The sequence below is a fragment of the Anguilla anguilla genome, chromosome 4 (genome assembly GCF_013347855.1).
Source record: "Anguilla anguilla isolate fAngAng1 chromosome 4, fAngAng1.pri, whole genome shotgun sequence".
Lineage (NCBI taxonomy): Eukaryota > Metazoa > Chordata > Actinopteri > Anguilliformes > Anguillidae > Anguilla > Anguilla anguilla.
This window is the reverse complement of record NC_049204.1, coordinates 46,856,274-46,884,144: the sequence shown is the minus strand read 5'-3', so window position 1 is coordinate 46,884,144 and position 27,871 is coordinate 46,856,274. Positions and strand designations below refer to the sequence as shown.

General features: G+C 38.1%; 1 protein-coding gene across 1 annotated transcript; it reads left to right on the top strand.

The window, feature by feature from the left end:
* Positions 1 to 701: 701 nt before the first annotated feature.
* Positions 702 to 6,150, top strand: en2a (engrailed homeobox 2a). The gene is made up of 2 exons (XM_035413070.1): positions 702 to 1,574; positions 4,021 to 6,150. The coding sequence occupies exons 1-2, from the start codon at positions 1,094 to 1,096 to the stop codon at positions 4,335 to 4,337; spliced, it is 798 nt and encodes a 265-aa protein (XP_035268961.1). The 5' UTR covers positions 702 to 1,093; the 3' UTR covers positions 4,338 to 6,150.
* The last annotated feature ends 21,721 nt before the right edge of the window (positions 6,151 to 27,871 follow it).

Below are 27,871 nucleotides of genomic sequence, written 5' to 3'. Positions count from 1 at the left end.
GTTCTCCACTAAAAGTAGGCTATTTAAGGTAAATGTCAAAATAGAGGGCGTTTCTCCACTGGAAAAATGAGCGGCCAAAGGGTCCTGTTTAGTGTATTTCCGTAGGGTATTAGTCTACTACGCCATGGGTGCACCATTTTCTCCCCCACCCTCTCTTTTTGGTTTTTGCCTATTACTCGGATTTATACTACTTGGTTTTACTTGCACCGGCTACCTCAAATCTCGCTCGAATGAAAATACTGCGTTTAGGACACTTCATTCAAAAATGACAAATGAACTGTGCATAAGGTTTGTGAGATGTATAGACCCCGTCACACTCCTTTTTTATGCCCGGAACACCCCCCATCCCATTACCCGAACTTATATTTATACAATATGAGCAATGGATAGTGGTTATTTCATTTCCCTATCAAATGACAACAGCTAAAAAGGAGACTGAGAGCCAAATGTACAGCGGTGTATTTGAACAGAATAAAAAAGCTTAATTTATATAGGCTACACAGGCTACTTATTTGCTCGTTTTGATTTAGGAGACTACTATCGCTTTAAAAGAGAGTAAAGGCGAGGTTGAGCGCTGTCATTTACTCGAGGGTCAGTGTCACGTGGTGAAATCTCTCGTAGTCTATTGGTCAAAGGCACGTGTCTAAGATACCGTACTGCAACGTCACCCGAGGGACTCGTATTAAAAATAAGAACAAAAATCCAGAGTGAAAGTATTTCAGGATCAGTTAGCACACCTCTTTATTTATCCTTAGTTTAGTAGTTGAAGCACCATTATTGGATTGACTAAAACCGGATCATACTAAATTGGTGCCCCAAATTGTATTTATGAAGCAGGGAAATAAAGAACAGCCCAGTTTGGGAATTAAAGAACAAAACTATGGTTTTTCGTTGTGAACACAATAAGAAAGGGGTGCGTGGTTTTTAAATACTGAAAACTGCCGGATTTTCCTCTTTCTATTCTTCTTTTTTCCTTTAAAAGTAACTAAAAAGGTGGAAACTAGACGGAAGCCCCCTAAAGCTGGAATCTGTATACTTCTGTACAGGAAAGCGAAAAAAGGGTTAAAGAAAGAAAATTGGAAAGTGTAGCAGTATGGAAGAAAATGATCATAGCAACAGAGAAGCGGAGCGTCAAGAGTCGGGCGAGGAGTCCAACAGAGCGATTATACCCCTTTTGCAAGCGCCGGGGAACCTGCAACTCCCACACAGAATAACCAACTTTTTCATAGATAACATTTTACGACCGGACTTCGGGCGAAGAAAAGAGGGAACATTTAATCGCGATGAAGGTAGCCTTCCTGGGAGAGAAAATAGCAGCCCTTCGGCCCCCGGAGCGGGGCAGGTAGGGGGGTCTGTTGCAGGAGAAGGAACCTCTAACCCTCCTTCCGTCGGTGGGGCAAAGAAGGCAGATATTGCCGTCGACGAGCCTTTGAAACCCCGCAGAGAAAGTGGAGATCAGTGCCTAAGTTCGGACTCGGATTGTTCTCAAGCCAGCTCTACAGCAGCTTCGGGCCAGCCCATGTTATGGCCAGCCTGGGTTTATTGTACTAGATACTCGGACAGGCCTTCATCAGGTAAGCTTTATTTTTATTTATTAGCATTGAAATAAACTTATCACAGCCTTGACCTTAAATGCCTCTTCACGACATCATCTCGCAAATAAAAAATGAAATAATCCAACCAGTGATTTCCTCGAAAGTTATGTTGATTTTTCCACATGATAGTTGGAAAAATATCTGGTTGGCTGACCCAGTGAACTGAATAAAAGTGAAACATAAACATACAAACCTCGAACAAAAACATAAAATCGCCCACAATGACAGAAATCTCCGTCTCCCTAACAAAATGAGCAAGTAAACCGTAGCCTATACCGTCTGTGCAGATAATGGAAGATATATTGAGATGTAGCTTCAGTTGCAGCAATGTATATTCATTCATCATTACTCTGGCGAAGCCTACCGCTTATTCTTCAGTCTGCATCATCGGCAAAGCTCTGGTGAAACAAAAAACCAATATCAATCTTCCAGTAAAAAAAAAAATAAAAAATAAGAAAACTGCACGCAATCGGATCGGCAGAAGTACAAAAACGAGGTAGACTTTTAACGAAATATTTTTCCGAGTAACTTCTTGTTTGTAATTTATATCAATTAAATTTTTTAAACCCCAAAATTATTTTTAAAAATACCCTAATAATTAAATGCTGCCCGTTTTTCTTATGTTTGTTAGGATCTTAACATAAATGCAATGGACGAACATATTATTATTATAATTAATGGTCAGTGTTCACAGTTTAAAAATCCTAATGAGTATTATGATTTGGTGGTATTATTATCAGTATAATGTAATTAACATTTTTCGGCCATAACCTGGTTTAGTTCTTAAAATTCCATCTGAAAAAAAAAAGAAATCCATAGTTATGCGACTAGCCTACAATTCTTTTTTTCAATAACGCATGTGATACTTACTAACTTGCCACATGAACTATAATCAATGTTCACGGGAAGCCGTATTTATGGTTTATAGTCATTTTAGTCAAGTAATAATATAAAAAATGAAGTGCAGAGAAGAGTTTAGACTATAAAATGTAGTTTTGCGCCTTTGTTCCGTCGTCTTTGTTAATATTTGATTTGCATATTTTTTGACAATGGAACAGGCCTAGTAGTAAGCGTGTTTTCGTATATGTTAGTACTCAAGTTATAGACGATGGATGGTGCATACGAAATGTTGGTCATTAAGCATAGCCCATGTATGAATTCATCTATGAAATATGAAGCCCTTGCATATATAACGTAATGCATGATTTTAAATATTGCGAATATTCTTAATGCAGTAGTAGCTACAGATATTCCTAATCCACACAAAATTGTATCTGTAGTTATTCTTTAATTATTTATTTACACGTGATATACGTTTAAAGTTTGACGAATGGGTGTGGTTCATCTAATGTTTTTTCATCAACAATATGAATTACTGCAACTAAACAGAATACAGGGCCTCTATGTCCGTGGTAACGACATCTAGATACTAACTCCAAAAATATGTAAATGGTTTTTACATATCTAGTCTTTTCAAAGTACAATTTAACGCTTCTCGATTTCGTGTCCCATTCAACGGGGAATAATTGCATCTTATGATAGTCTACCACTCAATTTCCCTCATTTATTTTAGGAGCGATGAAGTTCTCATCAACGCAGAAATGCTAAATGTACGATCGCATTATTATAGGCTACAAAGAATTAAACTCCAGGGCTGCGGAACAGATCACAGAACTCGAGAACGTCCCCAATTCTAGGGATTCTCTGAAGAGCGGAATTGGAGCCCCAATGCGGAATAGACTCATTTATGCAATAGGCCTAAGAGACGCAGTGTAGTCGATTAAGTAAGTGATTAAAAGAAAACTAAATATATATATATAAATCAGCGGAATGCATAAGCCAACGCTATATTTCCGTGTGTTTCATTGTGAAACGCCACGGTATTTTCTATGCATGGAGGCGGGAGTATTTTTGTGGGCGTAAATTAAATCTGAGATTGGCATACCGGTGTATTTGTCTTACTGAATGATTTTCAAAATATTCATTACAAGCTTAATGAATGCTTATGAACTTGGTTACTATGGTTACAGGTAGAGACAGGGGTTCTAACCCCCCCACTCCACCCTTCCCCCCGCCCTTCTTCACACACACACAACATACCCCTCCAACCGAATTGCAAATCGAATACAACTATGGATCCTTCATGAATATTCCACTTCATCAGCGACTGATTATTACCAGCAATCTATTCCTATTGGCGTTATTGTCAAGAAAATAGACACCCAGCACAATGATACTGGTGGTGTGACTTATGATGGATATTTACATAAAAAAACAAATAGCCTAAACAATGGCATGTGATGTCGGATTGTTGCTTGTATTACCACTTCAGTTGAATCGTCAAGTTGTGTGTGTGTGCGTGTGTGTCCTATGTAAAAAAAAATTAAAAATCCTAATCACTCGCTAATTGTATTTGTAACTGCAGGACCAAGATCTCGTAAACCAAAGAAGAAGACTGCCAGTAAAGAGGACAAGCGGCCAAGAACAGCCTTCACTGCCGAACAGCTTCAGAGACTAAAAGCTGAGTTTCAGACAAATCGGTACCTGACAGAGCAGAGAAGGCAAAGTCTGGCACAGGAACTAAGTCTTAACGAATCTCAAATTAAAATCTGGTTTCAGAACAAAAGAGCCAAAATTAAGAAAGCCAGTGGAAGTAAAAATTCTCTGGCTTTGCACTTAATGGCACAGGGACTGTACAATCACGCCACAACTTCAAAAGATGACAAATCAGATAGCGATTGACAGAACGAAAGCAGATGATGACAGGCTATACAATGCAATAATTTCATAAAATAAGGGCCAGTGTATAAAAGATACCAGCATTAATGGATTAAAATATATGTATTATTATTAGATATACTTCTGCAATATCATGTGTATATAATTTACGAGTAAAGTGTTGAACAAAGTTATGTTTTCAATATGTTATCAACCTTGTTGTTTTCTTCCTAAAATAGATGCTTCTTATGTGGAAAAGTGTTTCCATAACGTTCCTTCCTTTTTTCAACCAAGCGCTTTTGGTTGACGTAGACAAATTTGACCGTGAAAAAAAGAAAAGAAAAAAAAAAACAACTTGCTGAAGTCCAAAGATTTTTTCTGCTGCATTCAGGCAACTGTGAATCTAAATAAATTGCTGATTGTAAAGCTATATTATTTCTATGTTTGTTTGTTTTATTAGGTTTTTAATGATTTTTGTGTAAAAAGGACATAAGCAAGGGGTTGTGATTATTACAAAGAGGCTCAGTTACTTGCATTCGAAATTAAGTAACCTACATCTGCAATTTGTGATGTTCGTACGCATACTTTAGTTCAATTATTAAATAAAGCAAACCAGATATACATATTAAAGGATAGCAATCGTTTATATGGTTGCACGCAAGCAACCATTATTACAATTGTTGATTACACTTAAGTTAAATACACAATCTAACATCTGACATCAGGCCAACTTCTATGAAAAAAATGCTTTCAATTTCAAATTGGCTTTTTTACGTCACCTAAATGTACAGTGGCCTCTCCTGTTGAATTAATATAGTTTTTATTGAATGAGCAATATAATATTCTTTTGTAGGACAATACGTTTTAATTTATATACTGCTGCCTATACGAGGGAGGGACAACTTTGTAGCATAACAGACAATGATTGAATATTCTTCAACACATTCTTAGTACTTGGACAATATGGATAAAATCAGATAAAGGACGCTCAAATAAAGGACGTGTTCGTCTGCGTCATATATATAGATATATAGATATATACATTTACAAATACGGATACATTGATCTCTAGTGTATAACAATGGTTTAAATACTGTTTTATTGTTGTTTGCAAAGAACTTAATATTTGTTGATTTTGTATTTATATAGAATATATTGAAAATCTATCCAATGACCCATGTTGCTTATTGAGAGTAGATTTTGGGGTGTTTACACTACTTATTTATCTTGCAATAACTTCTTTTTGTGAATGAAACGTTTTTGGGGCCTTTGCATGAAAGCTGCAATTTGTTATATCTGGACAGATTACCGTGTTTATAAGCTTGGATCCAAGACGATGAAAGTAAGATGGAGTTTTAAGTTGTAGAGTGTATCCATACCAAATTGTGTATTTTTTTTTCTCGTGTGAATTGTGTTTTATTGTATATCTGAAAAGTGTGTATGAATTCAAATCCACCAAACTAAACACACTTTGCCTTAAAAGTTCAGATGTGAACTTTTCGTGAAACAGAACTGTGCTAAATCAAACAAACAAAAAAGTATTACGTTAAATGCATACTAGTTGTATCAGTTGAATATTGCCTTTATCTGAACAGCTGGTTCGACATAATGAATTTATTCATCAGCAAAATCTATAAATGAATATGTTTAAAAAAAGAGGAGAAAAAGAATTGCGTTGTATAATCCAATGCAATCTTTTTATTCTATGTTGAGTTTTGAAATATTCTTTGGTATAAAATAAATGTAAATAATTTGTATCATTTATGTTTAATTGTGTAATTAACTGCCTCTTGAGAACTGGAAAAGCAAGCAAATAAACCTCGAAGATAATACTCTTCAAAGTTTATCATGTATATTATTTCGCATAACTCTAGTCTGAGTGTTTACATGCTTGAAATCTTTTTTGCTACTTCCTAACGGGCCTTACAAAACCTGCAACATCAGCATATATAACATGGAACCAAAATCATTATTTACATTCCCCTTCAGTTATTAAATTCAATGGAACCCTACGGATATGACGTCATTGTTGCTGACTACGGCTGCACCAGTTCTACTATTTTGACTGCTGAAAGACTCCATATTTAAAGGTCAGTAAAGGACAACTCGTTCTTATTTTACGCAACTAAGACTACTGTTTCCCTGACTCCTTTATAACCGACCTGACCGAGCGCTCATGTATTAAGAAATAGGCTATATAAAGGTGGGGGGAAGGGGGATGTATACTTAGGGGTGCATGGTTATAAAGACGATGTAGCTAGAAGCTCAAACTATGCTCTGCAGATGAGTGGAATGACTCGAACTGTGACAGTCACAGATTCTTATTCCAGTTATTTTTAGTAGCCTACAGTAATTTCAGTTACAACGTGTTTATGTTTTACACAAATTACTGCACCAAAAGCTCATTTAAAAAGGTTCTCTCAGGTTTCTGTTGAGTTGTCCTTCCCAATCAGTGATATTCTAAATCCGTGTTCAGTTTCAACAATTTGCAAATAAAAACTCTGTATGAATACAAGATTATTTGATTATTATTATTATTATTATTATTATTATTATTATTATTATTGACGATACACTATTTGAGGACTAAACTGAGAAGTATTATTTTATTGAATCCACTGGCTATCCCACAAGACGTATAAGCCAAACTGAAAAATTCTGTTGACTAGTAGAAAACACACAAGATTTAAATAGATTTAAATGATTCCACACCTGCTTTGACATCCTTAGAATTCCTGATGAACTGAATCACAATTCACCATCATTATTTCTGTCTAATTAGGATACTTTTACCCATTATCAAGATTAACGGAAAATATTTTGAAATATGATGGTGCTTAGGCGATTATTATGGAAAAAGAGGAAGAAGAAATAGATAGAATTTCGGAATGTCAAATATAACCAGAATCGGCATATTTAACATTGATTCTTAAACACCATATTTGGGAATTTGTTTTTATTTTTTTGAAATGCAGAGGCTGGATAGCCTAGCCCATCGGCTAAGTTTTGTAGTCTTCTGCAAAGTCGTTGATGTACAAAACGTGCACAGGTAATGCCTTTATTAAATATTACCACAAATGTTTATGAGCTCGTGACAGTCGTCGTACATTTCACTATAAAAAGTTATAAATTTAGGAAATTATGCGACAAACGATCCTACAAATCAACAAGAAATTTGTAGGCCAGGCCTTGAATTCGATGTGACTTGACGCCATTTTGCTATAGACCATTTGGGTGGAAATTTTTAGAAAGCCTATTGTTAATAGGAAGTGAGTTTGAGTCAGCATGAGTCAGTATCCATCTGCTGACGTTTATGAAAAAGTAAAATATTTTGTGAAGAGGTGATTTGATAAAACGTCTTTGATTTGGAGTTCGCCAAGGGGTGTCATCCAATGTACAACAGCTAAACCCAAAATAATAACACATAATAATACAGACTGTTCATCTGAGACCCGTATGGGTATGACGTGGTATGGGATACATAGCCTACAGAGATTAAATCAAGTTTATCATCTTATTATGGTTCACAAATGAACGCCACCCAACATTGTGCCAGAAATTCAATTTTAAAGACGTAGCTACTTGATTAAGGTAAAATGATATTTTGGAGGTTGGATTCTACTGGCGTCTTTTAAACCCACCTTCATAAATCAATAGTTGTAAAGGTTTTCTCGAAGAGAGGCTGCGGAAAATCCAACAAGGTTACGTATTTTTCTCAGAATGATTATTAGTTCTACAGAAAACGTTTTTATTGTAACTAGAAATGATTATAGAATTGAAGCTTTGTGCTACCTCTCAAAACAGAAGTCAGTGCCAATGCAAATTTTGAGGATTCTGTTAATTCACACTCGCCAAACCCTACCCTACAAACCAAATATAAATTATTTTCATTTATTTATAGCCTACATAACGGAGTCGGAAAACTTCTTAAAGTTACGTAGGTGTATTGCAACTTATCACAAGGTAAGGTTGAAACGAAACGATATCCAAAGATATTTAAAGTTACAAGCCACATTGACGGTCTTCATTAGTTTCAGCTTGTGAAATAGTATCAAACACGTTTCACCACATTCAGTCCATTTTACCTTTTTAAAACTTCCACATTCAGTCTATTTTACCTTTTTAAACACTGGCAGCTTGAGAAGCAGCAGGAGATTATATTAATTAATATCTCAAAAGGAGGAAGGTCTGTATGTATAACGTATACAGAGGACATCACAAGTAAGTGAATTTTTATATTTCATAATCTACAACGTCATGGCATAGCCCAATTCTCTTTACAGGCCTGCGCCAGTCCCGTGAAACCATGCATATACCAAAAAAAAAAAAAAAAAATCCAGCAAAATATTCAGAACATTCCAAACTGCTGTTTGGCCTACTTGATGTCTTTAAACCTTTTACAAAAGTTGCAAAACAGTGGGGAAGAAGAAAAAAAATAAAAATAAAATATATATATATAAAGTAGGCTGCTTATGAGTACCATTTCCCAGCATTGACCTGCTCTTCAATGGTAAAGAAGCTCATCTGCATTTCTTTTCTTGCCCGGCTTGTATGTGGAAGTAACGCCCAACGGTCACTGACTTGATGAGCTCTGGGCAGCGAAAGGCCGGCGCTTCTCAGACACTCTACGCTGCCCCTGAAAGGAGTCTGTGGCCGGGAGACTCCGATGAAGGTCAAAGCCTTCTGTCACAGCTGCAGGTGGCTCATTTCCTCCCCTCACATCACTTCTACACCTCTGAATTCAACACAGCCCCTTAAAGGAATCTCATTAAAGCTGTATTTTCCCAAGTCTCCATTTCAAACTCTGCCCGTCCCAATCCCTCCTGCTTGCCCGCGTCAATCCCCTCCGACAAAAATCAATAAAAATAAACCCCAGCAAAAAACATAAGTGACACTGCCACTTTTAAACTTTTAAATAAATATATATATTAAATTCAGAAACACTGAAACCTAGTAAGTAAATGGCATGCAATTGGAATATTCAAGGAAGATTCAAATTTGACAGTTTTTTTCTCCTGGCCATGTGTGTGTGTGTGTGTGTATATATATATATATATATATATATATATATATATATATATATATATTTCCAATAAGGTATGGTGTTAGCTAAGAATAGGAACCTGCTGAATATTGATTGAGTGCTGATGTGTGCCTGAGTGAAGACTGACTTTTATTTAAAATAACTGAGGGATTTGTGCTCTAAGAGTAAATTAAAGCCTCTCAAGTTTCACATTTTTATATCCACATATAACAGAAAAAACAAACAAAAAACACAAAAACAATAGGAGGATTTTCAAGGGCAGGAGCACCTGTCATGTTGCTCGAGCGCATCTGACTTACTATAACTTTAACTTTGACAAACGCTTTGGAAGCAAAGGCGGTCAAACAGAAGAAAGAAAATAAATATCAGAAAAGTATTGACATCCCTTGTCTGCTTCCCATACAAAAAAGCCACCCCATCCCCTCCCCCACTGAGTTATTTATCCGTAGTTTCTAAATGCTTCCTAGTCAAACTTGAATATGCAATGAAGTGCCAGAGCTTTGTGGCGGAAATATAATTAAAGTGGTGAAAGATGTAAAAGGTGAAGAATGGGGATGACATCAGGCCAATTTCACACTTGGCACTCGGATGGTCGAGCCCAAGCCAGGCTCTTGCCATGCAACACAGATCAAAGCACACTGCCACTACCAAAAAGGCAAAGGGCACTTAAGTATGCTAATCCCCAGGACAAATATATTTTAATCTTGTTAGAATACAAGTTAATGCTGCAGCTCAGTGGCTGAACTTTGTCGGAGTAGAGAGATCCACTTTCCTACATTTCTGAATGAGTCGGACCTCCTGGCTCATTCAGATTGAATTTGGGCAATTTTATAAAATGGTCCACCATTCCAGTCGGAGTGATCCGCATAAAGGGCCCGTTTCATTAAAAACTCCAGCCCCGGAGTCAGCCACCTCGCCGGATACCCCGCTAAGGCGGCTAACACGCATAGGAAATGAGCATTTAGTGGTCCAGTTTGTCGCGTCACATTGAGCCCTTTCCAGCAGCACCTTGGTAACCCTTGATCTCTCATGTATACACTCAGGCCACGGACCCTTCACAGACGGCTGTGCACACAAAGAGGTCTTGGACACATTGTCGTGCCACAGGCAACCCTCACTTCATGCAATTTGTTTAATGACAAAAAAGAAAGAAAAAGAAAAATACAAAAAAAAAAGGAGAGAAAAAAAATCGTTGCCCACTAAATTTTGTGAAATACCTGTGTTTCAGCGGGACAGCGGATGTGTTTCAAACCGGTGTGCTTCAGCTTCAAACAGATAAAAGCTCTGAGCTCAGTTTCTGACCGCGTGGTTCTCCTCTTTAACCAAAGCGGTGTTGTTCCTATACAATTTAGCTGCTGCAAAAGCTTTGGTTTTCCACTCGCAACTTGCTCCTTCATGCTCTGAGTCACTATTTCAGTCTTAAATTCCATTCAAGACCTGGGTAAACCTTTGTGTGAAAACTTCAGATCCAAGCATGGTCCATGGAGGGCAGCTACAAAGTTTGGCCATTTGTTAAACAAAAACTTATAGGTACAAGACCCATGAGGCTGAATGAGAAATATGGTACAGTTTTTCATAAAGAATGATTTTCATATGAAGGATTATGGCATAAAAAGTGCCCAACTAGAAAATGTAAGAAGTTGCAATCCCGCAGCTCTCTGCCATGAATAAGACTAACTTATTTTGAGCTCGAGGGGGACTCTGACTCATGCATATCAGTTGTTTTTGTCAACCCATGCACATTTTTGTTACATTTAGCCACCACCAAATACATGTTACATAGGTAATGCAACAATATATATTTTTAAATGCATCATTCAAATTTTAAGTACAATGCTGGTGTACTAAACCAAAGACAAGATTTCCTTGCTTTTTTTTATAACACATTTATGTCCAACTGATTACGCTCCAACCCTTACAACTCAGCTTTTAAGGATACAAGTTCCTACTTAACCTGTCTGATCAAATCGCAACAACGTAACAGTGTTCAGTTTTATTTCAAACGCAATAAGGATTTACACATTTTAAATATTCCTGAGAAGTCGCTGTGACATTTACTGTTAGGAATCAGTTTTGTTGTTCATCCAAAAAAAAAAAAAATACCATAGGCAAAGAAGCTAAGAAGATTTTTCGTTGCATCTATCTGATTTGCTCCCTCAGAAATGTGTGCAAATCATGTAAATGTAAAGATCATGTAAAATGGCTTTTAGCCTTCATTTACACCTAATTTCATTTCAGGAAGGTTTTGTTTTTATCAACATAAACATTTTGTAAACAGAATGTAAGGCTTAGCCAGGCACAATGTTCTTTGTATATAAACTCTGAATAAAATAATTTCATGACCTACAACTCTTTGTCCGTGTTTAAGAAATATTGGGACTTTTATGTTCATTAAATAAAAAAATAAAAAATAATTTCCAAAACTAGAAATAAATGAGGGAACATGTCGTTCTCAGGTAACCAGTAAGACAAACAACGCTGCAGTTTAGACTGATTCAGGGCCCAAATCCAGACTTGCAAACATAAAACAATCACAATGTAACACATGAATACAGCCTACGTCCAATCAAAACTAGTCCCTAAATTTAACTCCCAGTTAAATGCAAGAGTCATAAATATGAGCTCAGAATTTCAGCCATCACACATACGAAAGCTGCCAAAGAACTCGTTGGGAAACAAATCCTACGATTGCATGTACTACTACTTCAAAATTACGGTCCAATGCTGATTGCATCCAGGTCTGTTTTCCATTTGGTGTACGCTTAGCAGAGTGCCTAACACAGGGAAACAGACACACTCTATTGTGCACTGGCAGCATTTCACTGAAGCCACTGAAGGAAAGTAGTGTGCTCAGGATGCAACAGAAGTACCACCGCTTGGGATTCAACCATATGAACCTCTCGGTGCTACAGGAAGCTCCACCTGATCAGCAGTATTTTATCCAGCCCAGATTCAGACTCTCAGCAATACGCTGCGTCCTTCAAATCTTTAATTGAGCTTTACTTCATTTTAATTCAGTGGGAGTTGAGATGTGCAGTGCTAGGATCAGGACAGGGAGAAGTTATACATAATGTTTTATATAACCGTTAATAAGACAACGCGCAGCTGTGTAGGATTGAAGGCTGCCTCCAGGGTTGTCTTTAACACTGGAACGCGACCAAACTTTCACAAAGTTCTGTCTCTTAACAGCAGCGAACACATTTCATATTCAAGAACACACACCGAAAAGAAATCACAAACACAATCAATGCTCCCCATTCAGTAAAGTGCAATTACACAAAAGTTGGAGTACGTTGAAAAAGTAACAGATAAACTGTATGAGAGACTTCAGAGAACAGGAAAGGGGAATTGGATTGCGTAGATAACTTGTTTTTAATACAGTTGTGATCGGTTCAAAGTGAATGACAAAAAAAATAAACTTTGGATATGAAATACATACAAGTTAACTGCTAACTTATTTATGACTTCAGCTGCTAGAACATTCTGTGGCGAGTCCATATTTTCTTCAGTGAAGACTGAGATCATTAAAGGCTGGAAACTGCAGTCATGTAATCAGTACAACTAGCTTTTTCACAATTCACTATCATTTTTGTCATCACATAATTTATTGACATTGTTCAATGCATATTTTCAGATCTTCACTAGAAATTTTATTTTATTCCCATTCAAAGAATTAGCATAACATATCTGAGATAAATTTTAGTCAGAGTTCCAGCTCAGTGTTTGTATTGCCATTGTTGCTTTGCCATTTTACAAATTAAAATCAATGTTACAATAAATTAACCAGTATTAAGTCACACATAATACATAACTCATTTGATTTCAGTTGCAGATATTTGTCTGCCACACAAGAAATTCTAAATGACAACTAAAATGAACCTACACAAGGTCGGTTGAATGTGTATAGCATCCACGTGTGGCAGATAAACTTTACGGACTTTTGCCAAGCATAAGTGACCTGTGTCATATAACAATGCATTAAATATATATTTTTCTCATGCTAAGAAATGTAATGTTTCCATACTCAGTTCTTATACCTCATACACACAGAGTAAACCACTACAGTATGTACTCAAAGTTACGTTTTGCTGGCACACAGAGCTCAAACCCCTCACATACGTTTATAACACTGGGTAGCTGGCTTTTGGGCATGACACAGTGGTTACTTTGCTCAAAGAGTACTATACAGCACTCATTACATTCACTAAAAGATGAACAAAAGTTTTATAGTATAAAGTAACTTTTTTATACTTGTTTATAAATCAAGTATTTTCAACATGAAAAAGGTTACATGAATGTTGGTTTGTAATGACATTTTAATTTAAATAGGTTAACATATTTTATATCTTACCAAAATATTGCAGCACAGGAGTTTACCACAAACTCAATTCAGTTTATATGAATCACAAAATTATGACATTGCATAATATATATTTTATGCAAGAATGTACCCTATTTTAATCAAGTATCAATTCACATTTTAAATTATCATCTCTTGTTGTACTGCACCCTCCATAAAATAAACAAAGAATAGCTGACCTTTGAGATGTAATTATTTTTCGCCTTTTTGATATCTTGACCTTTTGTGCACACGTATGACCTTATAAGAACACACTTCAAGTTCAAAAGTAATGTTATAATTATAACCTGGACAACAGGAGCATCATTCATAAAAAATGTATAAAAACAAATACACAATCATAACGAAATGTGTGTTTTTTCTACATAAACTATTGGTTACTATTTATCAGAAGATAATTGTTTTGGAATGGAGGCATAACACTTCTTGGTCCACATTGAAAATTGAGCTGACAAAAGCAAATATCCACTCACACATTCAAACTTGGGTGTACGCCTAGATATATACAGCCTTTGGCTATTTAGCAATTCCTATGAACAAAAACAGCAAAAAAAACAATCAACTTAAGGCATTTTTATATTTTATTCTATTGTACATACAATTTTAATATAATTTCAGACCAGAAGCAAACAAAAACCTCTATTTTTGCCTTTCTACACATCATAGATTTATGCCTCAAAGTAAGTATGCAATGACATGCTTGGACATTTCAAACAAATTCAAATTCAACAAAACCAGTACATGAGTACATTACAGTTCATGAGTACATGTTAAAAGCAAATGAGGTGTAAAGTCAATCTTCAGTACAAAGTGGACAGATGAAACCATTTAAAAAGTATCACACACAACACTGATACAAACAGAAGAAAAATGCAGTCAAACAGAATCGGAGGGAATCACTGAGACAAAAAAGAAACATTAATGATGCAAGATTTAGTGTGCACTATGTAAAGTATGTCATTTTGACACTAATTTATCTTTATAAAAACAATGTGGGCCCTAATACAAGCAAATATGAATTCCTATGGCACTAACTGGGGGTTCCACAGATTATTGAAGACATGATGCACCTTGAGTGTCTAAAAGCAGCACCTTTGGGTGCTGCATGTGTCATAGGTGATTATGGCATAGTTGAGTTCTCTTTAACATTGGAATAGCTCAGTTTAAAATCTGAACCTCAGCTGAAGAACACTGGTGGAGTAAACTGATTCAGCACATCAGTAGTGTTCTATATGAGCATTATTGTGGAGCCTTCTGCATCTGTGTTTGCTTAAGGCACCTCTGGATTGCGTGTGACCATTGTGTTTTCTCCACTGAAACAAAATGGGGGGGGGTGGTGGGTAGGGGTAGATGAGCACCCAGCCCTGTTTGGGCGGTGACCGCGCTGCCTGTTATTCAGCGCGATTATGCAACATGGAGGACGAGCGGGGGGCTCGGCGAGGGGAGGAAGCGCCCTCATCTGCGGCGGCGGCGGCGGCGAGTACCTGGTGCGTCCCCGCGAAGCGCGGCGTCCGCCACGCGGCCCCCCCGCGCCGCCCCCGGTGATATCATCTTCCCGCGCGCCCGCCGCGTCTCCACACTGAGAGGGGAGAAGAGAGGGAGACAGAGCGACAGGGCGTGAGCCCCCCGCGCTACGCCGCGTCCTCGCAAGACCTTAAAAAAGAAGCGCGCGTCACTCAGCCCCGGCGAACGGTGATGATTTCAAACAAAGCGGACTGCCCTTTCAAATGCTTCTGAAACCATTTCAAACGATGTGGGACCATCTCTGTTTCTGCTATACCCCCACCAAAAAAAGCCCCCGCCCCCCCCCCAAACCATTGTCTTTCTTTTAATCATCTATTCATTTAGTCAGCAGGGATTGATATCAGACTGTGGTTCACCTTGTGAGGACGTGGTGAATTTACAGCGATGTGTACGTGAAATTCGAGCGATTCTGAGACAGCCTTACAAACAAAATGTCTGAACTACAACTACGCCTGCAAAGGTAGGCATGCAGATTTTAGACAGTCTTCATCTGAGAACACCGCAGCTGATCCCTGTAACGACATCTAGTTCCATTAGCTTTGAAAGCACTGCCACATTCATCAAAACAAATTTGTACTAAAATATATTCTTCAAAAGGAGCTTACTCTGAATTTTCAGTGCCTCACACTAACCTGTACGCCTGCCATGTGCAGCAATAACTCGATTGCTATTCAGGAATATTTACATGTGTACTGCACGTATTTGAGTCCATGTTTTCTTGTCATTTTTCTGATCCTGGGGAGAAACGTGTTGTGGTCAGAATAAATCAATGCAAGCTGATGTTATAAGTGCGTGGTGACGCAATGATTTCCGGCTGTGTACAGCTGGTTATGTATGTCAACATTCATCTACATCTATATGTTCATATTCAAATGCATACAAGTTGATGAACATGTTTATTCCAACGATAAATACATGTCATATCCATGTGAAATCACTGTGAGTACATATGTGCACAATTTTAGTTGTCGGTAGGTTTTTGCATAGTAAGTAATAATATTTATTACAAGTATACCTTTCAACATTGAAATTCTAATTCTGGATTATAGCCTTTATTAAAAAAGGCAAAAAGAATGGTACACTATAATGTGATAAATCAAAGGTATTTATATACATCACAGCAAGAAAATCACAGATATAAAATTATTTTGGTGCAACCAAGTCGTGACTGCGGTGAGACAAGAGCAGACTTGTTTTTCAGTCAAAATGGCCTCCAATTCTGAATTTAATATGGAAACTGCTTCAAAGCCTACAGCTTGTCTGCAGTCCTGATGTACAGGCACGGGCAGCGAAGAACTCATCATTTACCTAAATCTGGCTTATTGAAGCGTCTCTTGATTGTGTGCAACGGCGAGCGCCATAGTGTTTTCGGCACTAAACCAGAAGGGGGGGGGGGGGCGGGGGGTTGGATGAGCACCCAGCCCAACGCCCAACTGCCTGTTATTCAGCGCGATTATGCAACATGGAGGACGAGCGGGGGGCTCGGCGAGGGGAGAAAGCGCCCTCATCTGCGGCGGCGGCGACGGCGAGTACCTGGTGCGTCCCCGCGAAGCGCGGCGTCCGCCACGCGGCCCCCCCCGCCGCCCCCGGTGATATCATCTTCCCGCGCGCCCGCCACGTCTCCACACTGAGAGGGGAGAAGAGAGGGAGACAGAGCGACAGGGCGTGAGCCCCCCGCGCTACGCCGCGTCCTCGCCAGGCGGCTCTCAGTGCGCCATAGCACCGCGCCCCACCCCCCCCCCCCCCCCCTTCCCACCCCCACTCCGCGCTCCTCCCTCCCACGCCCTGCCATTTTAGCCCTCCCGGAGGCGCAGCCATCATGGAGGGGGTCATTGTGCGGGAGGCGCACGCCCCCGCCGTCGCGCAGCTGCCCCCTGGTCCCGCCGTGCCGCTGACACGCCAAAGAGCCAGCGCCGGTTTCACCGCAGGCGGACCGGACGCCGCTCGGAGTGCGCTGTTCCGCGTCAGTCACAGCGCTGAGCCGCCGCGTCCCGTCCAGCGCGCCCGCGTTCGCACGCATCAGCAATAACAATTTCATCGCCAAAATAAAAACCGTAAATAGACAGTATGAATGATGTATAAGAGTATTCTGTACCCATTCACACCCTACACTGTGAATTTTGAAAATATGACTTTTTCCTAAAATGATCAGAGTATGTAATGTGACATTGATCAAGTTCATATTTATGCCATTAACAAGCTAATTGACCTTGGATATTAATCTTTCAGGACTAGGCACATCCATCACATCCTGATGGTACAGAACTGATGTTACATTATTTATTAGTTTTGGTATTGACGGAATTCGATCAAACACAATCATGTTGTGCAACAAATACATTAGAAAGTACACCTCTTAATTCAAGAGATGTTCATATGTACTCTTTAAGCTGCATTAATGGTAAATCCATGGTCTTACGGGCACTTTCATATGTTATGTTTCATATGCACCGTGAATCTCTTTCCTACACACTGATCATTTAAATCAAAACCACATAACTCTCAATACAGCCTCTGTTGAGAAATATCTAATTTCATCTAATTTGCATTTATAAAAAGGGAAATACTTTATATGTCTATAAACAATCTCAGGCTTTCACTGACTAAATCATAATTGTTGTGCAGGAAAAGGCTATTCAATGAATATATCCACATAATATACAAATTTAGAATATTTCGGCAAATGTGATGTGTTCACAGCACAGTACTATACATTATTTGAATAATATATAAATATTGATGATGATAAATTCAAAAGTCCTGGATTTATGGCACATTTAATTTAATAAATAAATAAAATACTCACGGCAAATCTCAAGAAATTTCAAAATCTGGAAAAACGCTTTTGTTATTATTCCTTTGAAAAACTTTTTGGATTTGTTTCTCTTTGGTCCACGTGAAGGGCATGATCATTCATACACTTGGTCCGGCAGCTCTGGTAAAGTGTAGTCACGCAAGAGCAACCTATTGAATCAAAAAGTTAAAAAAAAAAATATTAAAAAGACATCTCACCTTACAAAATGTGAAAAAACTGTGATATTACTTAAATATAATTCAATTTCTTTTTTAAATGTATATCAAATATATACCATCCCTTGGTTGGTAAAAATTTCAAAATGTTAAAGGTATTTTCGTCAAGGCTCAAAGAAAAAGTTGGCATGAAAAACTTCTGGAAAACCTGAGAAATATATATTTACACAATTGATCTTGCCAAGATCTGCTGCCTTGATTTTGCAAGCATCTGGGTCACATCAATGCCCCCGCCCTCTTCCCCAACCCACCCATCACCCCAAAATCCACCCAACACCCCCTCCCCCCACCACCCTCAGCTCACCCCAATAACCCCCCATCAAAAAAAAAAGAAAGAGAAAAAACATCCCTAAACTATCATTGTGGTTTTAAACCAACTACATTAAAGGTCAAAGTGCATCCTCTCCCCTTGGTAACGGCACAAAAAACGTGGTGTCGTCTAGACAGGTCAAGGTGCATGGTGCTCCTGCCCCCGCGGCTCCTTCCGGAAGGGGGTGTCACCGGCAGCCAAGTGCAGGATGCACAGCGGAGAGCCATCCTTTGGCCTTTGAAAGGAGGTTCATCCCCTCCACCCTCCACTGATCAAAGTAGGAAGTTTTGGTGTCACCCCTGGTCAAAAAGGGGGCGAATTGCAGATGAACTCCGTTTCTGCAATGTAGATATATATCCAGACCCTATTGTCTTCTTTCAGACCCTTCCGGTCCCACTGATTACATTATGGGAGCGCTTTTTTCCCCTCTCTCCCTCTCCCTCTCCGACACAAAGGGGCTTCCGCGCCTCACTGCCATCTGGTCCCAAATAAGATAAAAGGTCCCACGGACACAATGTACCGAGCACACATTCTGCTTTTAATTAAACCCAACCGATATAGATGGACCGACAGACAGATACGGAGGCGCACAGCGCCAGTTCATTTTCACTTAAATAATCCAGCTGCTCAAACATCCTAAAAACCCAAAATGAGGATTTAAGTGAAAGTTTGCCAAACATTAAATACAAAAATAAAAACATGTAAGCGCAAGTATTGTGTTTGGTTTAAATTCATATATTTACCAAGAATATTAAGTTTGTATTTTAACAATAAATAAATCCAAAAAGAAACTAAATAAAGAAAAACAAAAACATATTTCCTTTTAAAACTTAAAGAAGTTCAACATGCATGGGGGAAATTCTTTATTTATAATTTATAGCCCAGCGCCAAATGGCAACTCTTCCTTTCAGACCCGCCATTTGGAGGCTGAAATGGTGCATCCTCTGCTGAGTCCTTATCATGCAATCCTGAAAATGGAGGGGAATTAAATTCCTTTCCTCAACAGTCCAAGGGTTTTGAATAGGACCTGTCAATAAAGAATTTCCAGAGGAATAAAAAAAGGCCTAGGCCGTCCTCCCAGAGAATAGAATTCTCAGGGATGCTATCCTCTATTGAATTCTCATTGGAAAGACAGCCATCATTGTAATGTAATGGAAAAGGCTCTCAATTTATTGTGAGTATAATTGTGTGCATACCAAAATATCTTTATTCTATTAATGTGTTAATAGAAGCAAAATAGATTTGTGTTTTGTTTATTTCTTATCGTGAAAAAAACCTACGCTATAGCATCTGAGGATTCTTCAAAGATTAATCCATTGATTAGTAGGATTTAAATAATTCATATAGTAAGAAACATCATCACAATGCTTTTGGCAGTTAGGTTTTAGGTTTAATCTGAAACATAATATGCACAAACTATACACACACACACACACACACATATATATGTGTATATATATATATATATATATATATATATATATATATATAATGACTGACTGACATAAAATCAAAATAATTTGCGTGGTTCCTGAATAAATTAGGAAATCAACATATGCAAGCATTTACTGCAGTACGGGACACACATGGCTGTTTTTATAGGAGCACATCACTAGTTAGAAAAACATGACAGTGTAAACCAGAACTGGTAAGTGCTAAAACGAAAGCACCTTACTCCAGTAGATGTTCATTTAAAATGCACAGGCTGCTCTCTCTTTGTACTTGTGATTAACTTCACTGCCTTTTTGAGAACATGGACATTTCACATTTTCACTCTTTAAATTGTTCACAATCATGCGCATCATGGGATTTTGACATGGAAACATATGCAAGGCTCTTTGGTAAATACTTTAATCCTCTGTGAATAAATCCTTTGCATTTATATCTGAGATATATGCCAATACTGCGATGCCTTAGCCCATTTGTCAACCATGAGGACATTTATGGATGCACTGAAGAGGTGCAGTTCCTTTGCTTTAGGAGACTAGTCAAGTGGAATATGTGAAATATAGTCTTGCCGGGGTTTGGATACCATAATGATCATTTATTTAAAAATGAATCCACTTCGAGGAACACTATACAATTTCTTCTTATAATATGTAAAACAGAACTCGATTTTTCTTTTATTGGGGAAAGTGGTCGGAACCCACAATAGCATTTAATTCTGAAGAGACCAGATATTTAATTTAGACTGACTTCAGTCACTAAGTTAAATGAACAAGAACTGACACAACACCTGGAGCTTCAGAGCCAAATTTGTTAGTATACACTGATGAGTACACTGATCCAACTAAGCTGAAAAAGACTGAAATAAACAGCATTTTATTGTAGATGCATTTATACAAACAAAGAGGGATGTTCAATCATCTTGCTTTTGGTAGGTTAGTCTTATCTTAGACAAATATCTTAACAAATAATGACACTGTTCCACTACCTACCACTTCTGCTCTAATGAATGTACTTTAACCTATGGTGAAGGCAATACAAGGTGTCCAAAAGCACATAACAGTGTTACTGATTAAGACAGTATGAAGAAACATTCAAATCTTTAGCTCTATCTTAACTGAAGTTAAGTATTTTTTGAGTGCAGACCTATTTAGCGAACTGCTATTTTTAAAAAACACTAAAAAGAGCTTTAAAAAAAGAGCACAGTCTGCACCATTGCCATAATAAAATCGTTAAGGTACGCCATAAACGAAAATAAGGGAAATGTTTAAAAAATAAATAAATAAAAATAACTCGCAAAAAAAAGTTTCCAGAGTGAGTGAGAAACCGCAATGCAGTTGGATTGAATTTAGGCCGAAGTGAGAACTCCTGAGAGACTACTGTTCCCACTTCACACAAGTGCACAGCAATAAACGATCAAGAACACTTGAGATCAAAGGTAAGGTTCATGCATGAAGCTAACGAAGAGAACTTTGTTTGGGCCCACTGTTTCATCACTTCTGGGTTGTATAAACACCAATGTAGCCCAAGCAAACCAAAACATCGTCTATGGTTTCCGACGTGTCAGTCATCGCCTCAAACCCTCATTTAATGAAACCCCCCTCAAGCCTTTTCAAACAAACAAGTGAAAACAAAAACAAAACAAAAGAATCCTGTGGAAAACACTGGAGAATCAACACCTTAAATCAACTGAAACAAGAATGACAAGATTTGGTTCTTTGAGGAAACAAACATTAAGAAAACTTGTTGGAGGGTATTCGATCCTCCCAATGTGTCCTTAGTTTGGTCTAAAATATTCACACAATCTTATGTACCTACCATTGATTATATTTTATCAGTACAGTCTATGACTAATACATAACCCATAAACCAAAGAAAGCAACACATTTGCTGACACACTCGGTCAGTCAAAGGTTAAAATGACCTGCAGTACTGAAAGGCAAAATGGCTAAGCACTGTTTTCCAGAAGGTCAGAGCAGTTACCATATCATGTTATATATTTTTAAAAAGTGTTATTGACAGTATGGAAAAGCTTAATAATAATAAAAAATACACCTACACACACTGTCTTGTCTTGCCGAACTCTTTATTAAACAACAAACATTTCAGAATAAATCATTCCTCAGTACTGTTTAAAAAAACACTTTTCTTTTTACAGAAAATCAGTAAGGGCTGATTCCAAAATATTTCTCACTTATTAAAAGCATAGGCAAGGCAAGTTGCATTGTGGAAAAGTTACATATTTTTATCCATGAATCACCTCACGTATAAAAAAGCTATACTGTTAGACTGAGTTGTATTGTATTATACAAGTCACAGAAAGGAATAGGAAGCTTTCAATGCAGGGATGTTCTGACATTTTTAGAAGGCCTGAGCCAAACACTGAGATGACCTCACTCCGCACCGAATACAATTTCTGGACCAAATCGTTAAATTAAAAGAAAATCTACTGTTTGAGACGTTCATTTTTTTTTTTTTTTATTTGCTGGTATCAATAACTTTAGCTCATAGAATGCTAACTGTTGGTATGATATTTAGACACTGAACCATCAGATGCAAGACTTAAAAGAAGAGATTAGCTTTTTCTCCTGAAATAAAAGTACATATATAACCATGCGAGTATTGAGATCTTGAGCAAAGTAAAACGGAAGTACTTAACAGTTTTAGGGTCCGTTTGAAAAGCACGGACATTGAAAATATTGATTTAGACTCACACCACCCTTGTGCCGTAAAGCTATGAACTGCCACAGAAAGCAAAACACAGATCCCCCTTTAAGAGCCATGCTATCGTCCATCAGTTAGAATCAAAAGGAGATTAACCCCAAGGTTGACAGGGAAAACCACCCCTTCACTGCCACCACTGGATACCAGGGGTCATTCTTTTGACTTCATTAGCTTTGACCTTTCCAGTCCATTACAAAGCCTGTTTAAGAACGGACAGTATTTAGCATTTTCCTTTTGCCATTCTTTACCCTGGAAGGTAAAAAAAAAAACACCAACAGTAGAGTTTACACTGTAGGATCTTGACATCCTCTAAGAAGATCCAAGGCCTTGCCTGAGCTTTGTAGCATGTGACAGCATTCACAAAACAAACAAGTACCCCCCTCCACACCCCACCAGAGGAGGTGGATCTGTATCTTACGAGTCATTCCAGCAAGGGGTCCCTGGGTTATGATTCAGCCTCAGCAACTTCACCTTTTAGCTGAAAACAACATTTGAAGTTGCAATGTATTGCAGGTTTAAAATCGCTGCTGAATGAAGATGACTCTAAAATCTGGCCACTACTGCACGCTGCTGAGCAACCCATGATTCATTCGCGTCATATACGTTGCGGTTGGAATGGAATACCGCTCCATTTTAATAGTTTCATTTGGGTATGGGGAAGAAGATGACTTCCCCATGCCAAAAAGAACATTGCCTAAAAATATTTCAGCTGAACTGAAAGTCTCACACAAGGCAGGACGTAGAAGTGTGTGCACAATTCGTAATATTTTGAAAACATGCCAATGTATTTTTCCCTCAGCAGTCAGTGAGTCAGGTGTGCTTTCCATGATTAGTTAAATTTACAAGTGAACAGCTACACGTACATAAACATACACACAGACGTGTGCATCAGCTGAATCCTGCAGGTTCATTTCTGTAAGACGTCATTAAGAAGAGAAAAGTGCTACGAAAGAAATGGCAAAAGATGGCAGCGGGGCAAGCCAAAAGGACTGTGAAAACAGGAAGTCCCTCACTGCTGCTGGGAACCGTTAACAAAATAACAGAATTCCGCATTCTCTGGCGTGTCAATAAATCAAAGATGCCCTAATAAACTGACCAATAGGCCGATCACACTGCCTCTTCAGTGACTGGTTCCTTTTCACCCCGATGTCATACAAGGCAACACCCACTTCAGCCTAATCTACTTCATATGCCTTGAAGACCAATTAGATGAATAAAAATGCAATATTAAATGGGGAAAATAATATTTCACATGGATATTTGATTGAATGTGTGTGTAATTAACAAAATGTAATGTAGTGATTGTCTATATGTGACCTATTTCTTTTGCCAAGTATTCTATATCCAGGAGGTGAATCAAAATGGCTGATGAAATCCCTCGTTTGCAATAAATATTGACATAAATGTGAACCGTTAAAATTTCGATGCGTTTTCCTGCCGTCCTGCAATTAAAACAGGAGCGCTGTGCTGCAGTCAAACATTGACAGATTCCCCTTCCCTCATCATTACCCAATATTTTCTTCTACATTTAACAACCTAATTTCTGTCCCAATAACAGCCAATGATCACGCACTCCACCCAGCTAGTGATAGCACGCGTCCATATGCAGGAATACATCTGACCACAGATCGGCTGATCACTCAGCAAAAATCTTCGGGACTAACCAACACACGCCCAACATAAGAAGCCTCCCCCGATAGGAATCAAAATCACACTTATTCCAGCGTGGCAATTTGTCTGCATTTCAATTCCAGGGGCTGAGAAAGCAGAGAGGCAATGAGAACATAAGAAAGCAGTGAGAAAGCAGAGAGACAATGAAAACATAAGAAAGCAGTGGGGCTGTCAGCATCCTGCAGCAGCTGGGTAGCAGTGGCATGTTGTTTTTTCACTATAAAATCTGCTGACAGCTTTCAGGAGAGGCAACTCCGACAGTACACCCCCCCCCCACACTCAACTACTCTCACCTCTTAAGTATTGACTGATCTCCACTTTCATGCACTGCTTGCGTAATAAGTCTATTAATTTCCAAAGGTGTTATGTAAATAAGACTCCTTTTGTATAGCCTTGGCAGAAAGTGAACCACAAGAAGCAAAATAATTGTTTTCCTGCGATTCAAAAACACGCAGAGGAGAGGGCGCTGGCCAGAAGGTCGGTCGAAACATTACGCGTGCTCAGCAGACTGATAATCTACTGCTTTCTCTCCAGTCAAGGCCAGGGAAGCTTCGTCAACACATGAGGAAAGCTTACATTTTAATTAATATTGTGAGTACTTTAAAATAATGTCATGAAAATGTTCACTCCTTTGATCGAGTACATGAACAGCTACAATGCCAAAAGATCTCAAACTTTCTCATATATATATATATGAGAAAGTTTGAGAGCTGTCAGAGGTGGAGAATCGCCCACTATCTTCCATTCCTCCAACATCTTCTCAGAACTCCGACTACAAACCACAACCAAATGTTGGTTCCCAAAATCTCACAATTCCACTTTCGAATGATTTCTGAAAGAGATTAGCATAGCTAATTATGGTTCATTGTAGGTTCCAGTAAGAATAGTAGTCTTGTCAATTTTTCTCTTGCGAATCTCACAAATGTTTGGCACTGCATAAATAGCATGGGTAAGGTAGGATTGCTTTTTAATGACTGTGGTTCAGCTGAAAATTCAGGCCGGTATTATAGAGTGGAAAGGCTCCAGACTTTTATACATACATTTATTCTCCGTTGTTTCAATTTCATGCCTATTTACTATAATCTTAACATCTCCTATTTCAGAGCCTGTTGTACTGATATACATTTAATGTAGTTTAATGCTCATGATGGTGGTGTTCATATTTGCATAACTTAATTTGCTGTAATGTCCAAAAAGGTACTTGACCAGTTGTCAACTGAATCTGAACTTGCACTCGCACTTGCTTTGCCAGGCCTTTGTTGTAAATTAGATTCACATCGTATTTGACCTGCCTGGTAAAATAAAGGTTAAATAAAATTTAAAAAACGGTCTTCCTTGGGACTTTACTTTCCCCCTTGAGAGAGTAATTGCACTTCAATCCCTGATTTTTCCACTCGTGTTTGCATCCTGTCGCCGAAATAAGAGCGTCTGCAAAATGCCAGCAAAGTAAAAGTCTCTGAAGCAATAAGTTACGGCGAAGAAATAAACACTAACAGTCGTGTTATATAATCACACGTACGTGCGTAGACACAAACACACACACTGTACAGGTATGTGCGTATACACAGACCTCTCTATGATTTGTGCTCTCTCGTGGCCTGCTGGGGCAGACCCGTCTGGAGGGCTCACCCTTTGCTGAGGCTAACAGCAACCCCGTCTGCAGTGCAGAGGCCTCCCGTCAGACAGCAGAGAGCCCGAGCTGCCCAGGCACTGAGTACAGGACATTAAGCCCGGGCCTGATCCTGCTGCACACCTCTGGCCAAACAGAGCAGCGGACCGGCTCGCTGTGTCACTACTCTCCGCCCTCACGTTCTAGACAGCAAAAATAAATAAATAAATAAATAAATAAATAAATAAAAACCGCAGCAGAGTCTTATGAGGACAGACAGATGAGTGTTTGAGAGCGAAGGAGGAGGGGGGAGAGAGAGAGAGAGAGAGAGAGAGAGCGAGAGAGAGATAAATCTGTTAAGCATACAGTACCTAGTCATAACATCTATGGTCCAGTGTTCAGCTGACCAGTTCTATGTGGCTGGTTTTCAGTTGCCTGGTTTTATTATTATAAGAATAATAATAATAATAATAATAATAATAATAATAATAATAATAATAATAACGTATCTTACATTTTGCGTGTTCCATTGTAGTCTATTTTATTATTTGAATAGTGTAGGACTGTATGTGGTGAAAAAATTACAACCATTTTTCCTCGCTTGTGTTCCATTTTACCGATGTAACAAGAAGTTTGCATGCCCTGTTGAAAATGTTCTGTAAAGTGGAATCTTACTACATTATGCTTTTGAGGAAGTGAGGAAATTCATATAAACTTCAAAAGTACTTAAGTCATGCTGTAAAAAGTTGTCGCATTCAGTAAAACATTGGGCCAAACTGATGACTGAAATTTCCTAACAAACGACACCTCGTGAACAGATCCTGGCGCCCTTTCTAGTACATTTACGTCTGTCCTCAGGAGCATCCGATTAAACACAATTCTACAATAATCCGGTTAAAACATTCAGTTCTTCCATGTAATTTATAGTTTTATTTCAAAAAACGTTATCGTAAAACACGGACCAAGAGTGTTTCATCAATATTCGTTATATTGGTTATACTATTAGAAATTTAAAATGTGCTCAAATTTAATGCGAATTGGAAAAGATACAAAAACAAAATGAAATAAAACTAAATTTTATTTACCTTTGCAATTTCAGCGACATTCATTCCATCTAACAAAGTATCATGTAAAAGTATCTTATTTCTAGCCCACTATGTTTATCTAAAATATGCGCAATACATAGAAATATTATTTTTTGTTATATTACTTTGTTCGTATGCTATAGCTTATATTATATATTATCTAAGTTTGGGTTTGAATACTGTAAAGTAAATAACACCAAGAAATATTTGAATGTTAATGAACAATAAAAATTGGTAAGCATTTTAATAGTCAGCATTAGATGTTAAGCTTTGATTGGTTAGCTAATTGTAAATATTTCTTATGGAAAATATGTTTTGGCACATCTTAGTACAATCGCAGGTATCATAGAGTTATATTTTTGGCTACAAGCTCACTGTTGTGCACAAAATATGATTGTTTCCTAAATGGTGTAACAGTCCATCTATACTACATAGAAGCATGTAGTAAAACATTTTTTGAAATATAAAAAATTAAAAAGCATGAAATTTCCATTTAGCAAAGGTCTGCAATTTCATTCATTTTGTTTCATTTGGACAAACGCAAAACAATTCGCTGCCTATAAAATGTCACAATATTTGAAGAAATTCTGGTAAAACAATCACATAATCATGATTTCTACAAGTAAATGTCTATTTGTTGTCAGTAAACGAAAATTAAGATCGTACATTTTGCAGTAGCCTGTGCCGTTTGCATGAATTTGGTACGGCCTCCTATGATAAATTTAAACACGTTACTACGCATCATCACGGTTTCG

Bases quoted from the DNA above. Each gene is read 5' to 3' on its own strand.
- en2a (XM_035413070.1), top strand. From the start codon at position 1,094: ATGGAAGAAAATGATCATAGCAACAGAGAAGCGGAGCGTCAAGAGTCG. The intron at 1,575-4,020 runs GTAAGCTTTATT...TTGTAACTGCAG, and splicing joins CTCGGACAGGCCTTCATCAG to GACCAAGATCTCGTAAACCA.